The sequence below is a fragment of the Manacus vitellinus genome, unplaced genomic scaffold (assembly GCF_001715985.3).
Source record: "Manacus vitellinus isolate BGI_N305 unplaced genomic scaffold, ASM171598v3 scaffold_5_pilon, whole genome shotgun sequence".
NCBI lineage: Eukaryota > Metazoa > Chordata > Aves > Passeriformes > Pipridae > Manacus > Manacus vitellinus.
In genome coordinates, this window is record NW_021940682.1 from 32528135 (window position 1) to 32537208 (window position 9074).

At 39.9% G+C, this 9074-nt stretch overlaps 1 protein-coding gene across 2 annotated transcripts; it reads left to right on the forward strand.

The window, feature by feature from the left end:
• Nucleotides 1-848: 848 nt before the first annotated feature.
• Nucleotides 849-8758, forward strand: IL26 (interleukin 26). 2 transcript variants are annotated; one of them, XR_001921670.1, is made up of 7 exons: nt 849-956; nt 2964-3042; nt 3297-3353; nt 4802-4933; nt 5307-5518; nt 8207-8272; nt 8358-8394. XR_001921670.1 is itself a non-coding variant. In XM_025895993.1 (4 exons), the coding sequence occupies exons 1-4, from the start codon at nt 2751-2753 to the stop codon at nt 8442-8444; spliced, it is 381 nt and encodes a 126-aa protein (XP_025751778.1). In that variant the 3' UTR covers nt 8445-8758. The 2 variants fall into 2 exon arrangements, 1 of the variants encoding a protein (XP_025751778.1); XM_025895993.1 differs by lacking the exons at nt 849-956; nt 2964-3042; nt 4802-4933; nt 5307-5518 and adding an exon at nt 2751-2921 and having other exon boundaries at nt 8358-8758.
• Nucleotides 8759-9074: the final 316 nt, after the last annotated feature.

The following is a 9074-nucleotide window of genomic DNA, read 5'->3' on the forward strand; positions in this document are numbered from 1 at the left end:
TATCAGTATTGGATTGTTCCTTAATTACTTGTTGATACTGTACATCTAAAATTTTCCATATGAGAGAGAGCCTATTTTCTCCGGGACAGGCTCCCTGAACTCCTGTGGTTTCCAGCCCAGGTCTGGAAGCCAACTTGCTTTGTGATGTGCTTTGCTGTTGTCTCAGACTATCTCTGGATACATCAGTTCCACTGCATATGCAAAGCTTTGGAGGTATTTTCTGTCTTCATTGCTGAATTTGTTTCTTCTTCTGCTTCTTATAACTTTAAAATACTGAGTAATATGGGTTCTTTGGTATTCTATATAATTTATACCATAACTATGTCTGAGTGCCTACATGGCAGTAAAACACAGTGTACAAAATGCTACACGAGATCCAGAAAGACAAGACCATCTTTGTTCTGAACAAATAACATATGAAAAATTTGAAGAATATTGGCTATTTTTTGACTAGAAATTAAATCAACATATCAAAAATTGTGGTTATTAAATACTAGCCACCATTCTTTTATGAAAGGAAAGATGGGAAAGCCCTATTTCCTTTTTATTTATTAATTTTTTTAAGTAAGGTCTCCATGCAATTGCATCCTTTTACACCACTCAGTTGAAAAGTTTACTAATTCAGCAATATATGTAGTGTTTCACGTGCAGAGGTGTCTAGAGCCCAATGCAAGTGTCACTGCTCCAGCCACGTGAGCATGGTGGTACAAGTTCAAAGAAGAGACAAAATGAAACTTGTGGGCTCAAGGGTTTTCAGCAACATCAGAAGTTTCAGAGATGTTGAAAATTATTGATTTTCTTATAAAAAGCTATTACAGACTGTTTACATGACCCATTTATTCCATTTAGATGAAAACTGTTGACTGAGGAGTACCACACCTTGGGAAACCCAAGACAGTTTTGCATTCTAACTCTACTGTTTTCACCCAAGATCATCTTCTATGAACAAATTAGGAGTAAGCGGCTAATCTTCTGTCCATATACCATGTGTGCTGAGGTTTACTGCACCTCACCTGGCAAGCCTTACCGGCACTCAGAGAATTTAAATACAGACCACAGTTCACACAAGCACTAAAATGCACATAGAGCCTCAGGTCTCCATCAACTTCACTTTCCAAAAGTCTAATCTCTCTTCCCCTTGTTGGTTCTTTTTGTCCATTGACCCCATCAGAACTTCAGTGCTGGTGAAGCTACTATGATGTGTAGATGGTTCTATGGAAAAATGCATTTCCCGGAGCTGTTACAGGTGGGATCCTTGAAGCTGAATGTGAGTCAAGTTTGGCCTGGAGGATGCATGCATGCTTGTTTGTGTAAATGGTCAGTGGGATCAAGGCTGGGGTGAGTTCATTACCCAGCTTGTCTCACCCTTCTTCCTTTCAGAGCTGACAATGTCCCTGGCACACCGGTGGTGCCATAGAGGGACATACAGCTCTGCCACTGGATCTGGCAAATCATGGTCCCTTTGAGTCATTTCAGTTGCAGTTCAAACTATTTTCTCTGATCTCTTTAAGGCCTTCTGTGTTGCTCTTAAAACATTAAAGGAGTAAAAAACTCTGTCCTTGGTGAACATTTCAAGAGCTTGTTTTTGCTTCCAAAAAAATGGTGTCAGGGAAGTATTGTTGTGCTAGACCAAAACCTGCTTTCTTCCTCTTCTTGTATAAACCTCAGCCATTTTCGGGGATCTTGACATTTGGCTTACAATCCTCCTTGGCTTTAAAAGCCTCACATTGCTGATGTTACTTTGTGATTTCCAAGTCTATCCTTGAAGTGATTGTCTTGCATGTCTGGAGTGATATCTGAGAATCCCTCAGCATTTGACTATCTTGGAAACAGGCCAGAGACATAGACTGTCCAATCTCTGTTTAGCACCTCTGCAGAAGAATGATCATCTGATTCTATGGTTTTACTTTTACCACCTCTGTGATGGGTATGTTGGGATCTTGCACTGGGATTATTTCCCAGTGCCTATGTATCTCAATGGGCTTTTAAAGTGACTTGATAGCCAGGGATGCTCTGGGCCTTGCATGGAGCCCTCCCTGGAGCCCTCACTTTCACATTAAACAGCCTACTGCTCCTACTGGGCCAAATCCTGCCCTGGCAAAAAGTTAATTACAGATGTTAAAACAGGCAGCAAACACCCTTGCTATTACCTGCAGTGCCTCTGAAAAAAATGCTTCTCAAAAACTGAACAATGAAGTTTTAAAGGCAGTGCAGTCCAGCTTCCTTATAGATAACAGATTTTCTAATGCTTTTCAGAGTAAATTAACAGATTTTTTTTTTCTCTTTGGACCATTACCGTTCAGAAAAGTGCTGCCATAATGTTTTGTGGGAAAATAAAAAAAACCCTCAAAAACACGCATTTGGTATATTTTGTTATGAAACCAAACTAACACTCAACTACCTTTTCCTCACTTGACCACCACTTAAATGAAAGAAGGCTTATCACATGTTAGGGAAGTTCTTCTTTCTTGGAAACCTTGACCCTGCTGCTGGTAAATATGGAGATACCGTTTAGAAAAACGTCATAGATGATTGTGGTCAAATTTATTGAAAGTGGAGCAAGATGTATAAAAAAGCACAGCAAGAGCACTGATCAGCCACCACATGAGCAATAGGTTATCTACGTGAGCATCTTGGTGCAGAAGCTGCTTTGAGGGTTAACAAAATTAGGTTAACCTCTGTCATCTAAGAGTTTGGCTGTGTCACATACGCTGCTGTGACTGTAGAGGCACGGAGATTTGGGAGCAAAGATGAAAATATGTTCTATTTTCAGATCTGGGCATTTTTTATTTCTGCTTTGTCTTTTCACTGTGGAAGGCAAAAAGTCACCTACAGGAAAGCATACCTGCCGAAAAGGACTCCTCTCCCAGGTGACAGAGAACCTGTATATCAAGGCAACTAGTTTAAAATCATCTGTTCCTGTAAGTTGATCCCACCAGTCAAAAAGTTTATTTTATTTATAGATGCTTCTTTACCAGTTTCATTACTGAACTCCTGGAAACTTTAAGAAGTTGAATGATCTCTACAGTCCTAAGAGACAGGGTAATGTAGCTACTTCTTTTGTAAAGCCGAGAAAAAATGATGCATAGAAGATGCATAGAGAGGCTGGATGAGTTTGCCATGGAAGAAGTTTGTAGCTAGGCTAGGATTGGAACACAGATTTACTGAGTCCTCATCCTGATGAAGGATGATGAAGATTATTGTTATTACTACTAAGTTTTGTACAAACCACACTTGAAATTCTGTCTCCCTTCTTCTGCTCATGTTAATTAATATTAGCACATTATATTTTACAGAAGGATCTCATCAAGACCACAAGACTGCTTAAAAAGTCTACGAAAATGCTGTTTATGGTAAGATTTATACTGGTTTTCCAGTTTCTTATTTTGATTTTCCTTTTATCAATAGAGACAGGAATATGTCATCAAAAGGAATTACAGGTGATGCAAAAATTGCTTGTGTGTAATTAGATGGACATTTATGAAAGCCATATGCTTAATGAAGTCCTCTGCTTAGAGGAAGAATGTTATTTCTATGCCACATATTCTCACATGAGGAGACAGTTGATCACAGTACAGGGAGAAAGAGGTGAATTTGGAAAGCCTATCTGGAGGCACTTCTTTCTAGGTAGTTGCAGTGGTGCTCTGTCAAGGAAGTTGGGGTGAGAGTATTTGTCGTGTCAGGTAGGAGCCTGTGCTCATGGTAGGATTTGCTCCTCCTGTGAGCCCCTGGCTGCACACCAGCCTCCCCAACAATGCTCTCCAGCACCAGCCCATTCACATGAGGGCCAGGGCCACAGCCACTGTCCCGGCAGCTGAAGCACTTTCTTTTGAGGGCATGCAGTACCATGGATAGCCCAGGGATGCTGCAGAGAGTCAGGGCACCCAAGGAGCTGCTTTGAGCTTAGATCTCTGCAGGTGCACGGGAAGAGAGAGATCAGAGTTCCCAGGAAGACTCAGCAAGGGAGTGAGAAACAAACTTTGCGGTGTCTAATTGTAGGTGACTACAAGTGTATGAGATATTTTAGTTTTCTTCATACAGAGATCTAGTCAGCAGGGCCAACTGAGTCAGTTTATCCTTAAGTACAGACCGACTGGTCTTCAGTGTCCCTTGGATTTCACTGATTACCTTGGGAGTGAAGGCTCCTCACCTGGCTGTGGGACCTACATGTGGGACATCTGCATTTGGGTGGTGTAATATGCAGTTGCATTACCCTTCTAATGGGAATTTCACACCTGATACTTGGTTCTATTGCCGAAAAAATAGGGCATGTATCAATTTGAATTAACTTTGGGTGCCCAGGGAACCACTGGGCCAGGCAGGTGTGACACAGGGTTGACAGAATGACTGGTCTCTTCTGGAGTAGCAGTTGGGGGTGGGCAGGATACCCTACAGCATATCAAATGGCATTGGACATGATGTGGAGGAATGGAACGATGATACCCACAATGACTCCTACAATTTGAACAAGATGGTCTGACTTAACTTCTCAATTCATCTCCCATTTATTCTTTGTGTGTTAAGTACATTTGTTGCTGTCATTTCTGTTCATGGTTGGTCATACCAATACTTCTGTGCCTGCCAGCACAACACCCTCCCGTCTTTCTTTCAGAAACTACAACTAGATTGAGCTAGCTGTAGCTCAAAAAGGAAGCAGGACAAGGGGATACTACAGTACATAAAAATGGTTTTATTCATTGCACACTTTCCAAACATGAATATTTCTGTGAGGCTGAAATTTTCAGCTGAAGTTGACTTGTGAGGTTTTCATTTGGAAACTCATCACTTGATTTGTTTTCAGACAAACTGCAGTGTTCGAGATCAGCTCCTCTCCTTCTATGTGAAAAACGTTTTCAGTCGTCTTGAGGCAGGAAGAGACAAGTTGAACATTATTAGTGCCTTCCAGGTCCTGCAAGTGAACATGGATGCCTGTGTGAGTATATTCCAGAGATCTAAACTAACTTTGTCCATTTGAAAAGTTAGAGAAGGGCTCCCTCTCAGTTTTTCAGCAGATAGGTGATTCAGAGTCATGGTGTGTCCCACACCACAGAAGGCCCAAATTCACGAGGGCTTCCCCACTGGGACCAGGGAAGTTTAACACTGCTCATTTCTTCCCAGAGTGAGCCTGTGGGGAGTGGTCAAGGTGGTGGAGGTCCCATGGAGGAAAACCATTTCCCTACTGATTATATCATCTTGTGCTCCCCTCTCATCACCAAAGCTGCAAAGAGGAAGGGTGATCACAGAGAGAGATGTGGCTCCTCAAGTTTCCATGATGTAACACTGGTGATGTTTTCCTTCTTCAACAGCGTACTCACTGGAAGTGTGCAGCCTTTACTCATATGTCCTCTCTTCTCCTCCACACTGAATTTTGAAAGAACTGGTGAAAGAACTTACTCTCATGAGTAAGCAGGAGCCACAATTAGGAAGCACATTGGAGCAGTTCCCCTGTGCCCAGAGTTGGAGCAGGTTTTCAGGAAGTGATGCTGCCCACTGGCAAAATGTCCCCAGAGTGGACCAGGTGCAGTTAAAAGACACTTTTGCCTACACAAATACACATATTAGGTAGGATGCTAAGATGATGCCAATACCTGTCATTTCTCATCTTATTTTTAATGGTAGACCAATAACAACAGAGTGTGTCTTCAACTTACATATCCTATGGATGTTTTTTTAATTTGCTAAACCTGTAATCCTCACAAGTCACAGTGTCCCAAAAAGTGCAGCATGACTTAGGGTGAAATATAGCCATGGATATTCAGGCAAATGTCTATAGTGATTTTAAAAAGTGAGACCAGGATGATAAGTCAATGAATTAGTGAAGTTTATGAATTAAAAGAATTTAAACTTTGTCTAATCTGGATTGTATGGTAGCATGAAAGAAAAGGACATTGATTTTATGCTCACACAAGTATTTGCTATGCAAGAACAAACAGCTTCATAGATCTCTTTGCAGAGTTGTAGCTCAGAAGCCAACTGGGATATTTGTATAACGTAAAAAGATTCAAATCCCAATGGGAGAAAACTTTACCAGTTGTCAGGTTCTACGTTTAAAACCATACTAAACAGTTACGATTTACAGCCATTATTCACAGCATTTATCATACTGCTGGGGTTATCTGTGTCTGTCAGAATTCCAGATAATGTTGTACTATAACTTCAGAATACTATAATATAATATAATTCCAGATGCTATAATATACTTAAAGAGATTTCATTCTTGTCTGGAAAAGCAATTACACTCCATGCAAGTGCCAGTACACACTGAGGAATTTAGACTGTCAACTGTGACTGAATTCAGAATATCAGTTATTCTAAAATACCACCAATGACTGTAGTTTGCTGGACAGCTTAGTAATACGTTTGTTTCTGTGCTGTATGGAGACAAAATGATGCAGATTTCTCAGAGTTCTTGTGTTCTTTTTCATAATTAGTGCCAGTGTTTTACCCAACACAAGTCTAAACATAACAACTTATGTTTCTGAATCTTAGAAAGTGCTGGTAGGAGAGATAAGTCTTCCCCTGGTAGTAGAAAAGCAGTAGGTCTTTGAGAAATGACGGCTTGCCTTGATTTTCTAGGAGACATCTCATTTCTGGAAACTAACACTTGAATTCTTTGTATTAATTTATATTAATTTAAATGCAGCAATAAAAAAAACATATGAAAGAATAATAGAAACTGTGAATGGAATTAAAGTACTAGATCCTTTGCTAATACCAAGCTTGAGATTTCTCCATCATATTATTCCTCAATAAATTAGCACTCATTCACCCACCTACATAAGCTTTTTAATGATTATCATGTAGTTGAGTTATAAGATTTTTATCTGAAGGGATTTCCACCATGACAACATACTTATGTAATGAATTTGTTACCTTTCAAGAATAAAGTTCTCTACGTAATTAAGCATAACAGTGATACCTTTGTATATATATATCCACCCTATACTCTCACAAACTCAGGCTGTAATTCAGCCAGCTAGAGACATGCATGCTATTTAAATATCTTAACAATATTTGTCTCCAAACCACTTTCAAATACTTTATACTACAATGTTATGATTCTCACCCTGCTAGACAAAGAATCTTTAGTATTTTCCAGTGATACAGAGGCCCTAGTTCAATACATAGACTTTAAAATCTCTGAACCCATTTTCTGCAGTGAAATCAGACTCTTTCATTTAGTGTAAGACTACATGGCAAAGGGAACAGGTATTTTTCCTTGGATACTGGGAGTATCCACCAGTAGCATCACTAACCTCTTGGCTCAAGTGCCCTACTCAGCATTGCTGAGAACAGTATGAAGTTGCTTTGGAGGTCAGACTTCTGTGACTACATCAGTAGTGGATTATGGAAGTGTTTTCTCATGTTTGGGTGGAGCGTAGAAAGACAATATGTTCCCTGCAGTATCTTAAATCATTTCTCTTTCATTGTTGTAGACCTTGAGCAGATATTGAGTATTGTTTGCAGTAGTTAAGCTAACTTGCTAGTTCACTTATTTACCTGTTTATGCAGGAAGAATAGTTTGTAATATGTATTGCCACTAAAGCCAGCATAGTCATTTAAGGTCAGTTTTGCTACCAATCTTTTTTTTTTTTTGTGTGGAAATCTGCATCCTACAAGCAGACTTTAAAAAAAAATAATCAAGGAAAAAAACAACCAAGTCAGAAAGAACTGTCCTGGTTAGAAGATTTTAAAAAATTTACTTCTATTTACATTTTTTAAAATGTTTGCTTTTATTTTCACTTTCATCATGTGACGTGCCTTTAGGAAGCACAAAAGGTACCTTGAAAATGTCTGTGCTCCTTTTTAAAGTACTGTGTGTGAGATAGAAAGGTCTGATCATCCATTTCAGTGGAGTCATCTCCTTCCATATGAGTTGAAGACCTTTGCCTTTTTCTTTTTCAAACATGTTGTCTTTGTTTGTAGATTGGAAAACACCTGTTTTTTTTCCTGTTTTTCCCCCTGGAAGAATGTATCTTCCTCTTTCAAAACCCACGGAGCTCATATTACCAATTTTTTGTGTTGTGAACTCAACTTGGCAGGAAGCATGCAGTTAAAAGAATACATTTGAAGTAGAGGGAGAAGTGGAAATGATGCTGAGTTCACACATTTTACTGGTAGCCCTATAGTGCCACACTGTGGGTTCGATTCTTCTTCATCACTATTTCTTTACATCAGCATCTTTGGATTTCTTTTCATCCTTCAGCTTCCATGTGCTCCATCCACAAGGTTAACTTCTGCAGTCAAAAAATTAAGGAGAATGTTTTTTAAGGTAAGAAGAGGAGGCACTGGCTCCCCTCTGTGCTGTTCCAGGGCTGTAGGTAGTTTCTTTTCTAATGCCTTTATCTTCTCAACAGCTTGGAGATAAGGGAATCTACAAGGCCATACATGAGCTGGACATTCTCCTTCCCTGGATTCAGGCCTACATACAAACCATCGTATGAAGAATGAGGAGGTGACAGACAACATGCTGCTGCTGTGCTAAAAACAAATCCTTACCCAAAAGGCCTGAAAATGAATCAAGAGTCAGACGTGTAATGTGTCTGTCAGTAACTGCGTCCCATGAAAGGAGATTCTCTGTAACACAGCAGCATAAAGAGGGATTTTCAGGAATTTTCACAGTTAGCCTGGCATAGCAGCTATGCCTGCTCTGCCTCTGGAGCAGCTACAGCATGCTGCTGTCCTTCTCATCCTGCCTGCCTGCCTACCAACTGCCACACAGGCAGTGCCCGAACACATCACGCCAGCTTAAGTTAGAATCTGCTACCCTAAGGGTCAGACACAATGTCCCATGTGCCATGGGCATGATCTAGACGTGCCATGGGCATGATCTAGGCATGCCTTGTGTCACCCTGCGTGAATACAGTTCAAATAAATGAGGAACAGTTTTGAAAATCCCTCCCCTAAGCTATATTTCTTTTGGGTTTTTTTGTTGTAGATATATAACAGTATACCCAAGCCATTCTATATAAAAATAAGAAAAATAATTACATACTGCTTATCTTTATTATTAATTTAAGATAATAATTGTTCCCTAATAAACATACACCAATTAATGTAAAAACTTTGGTTGA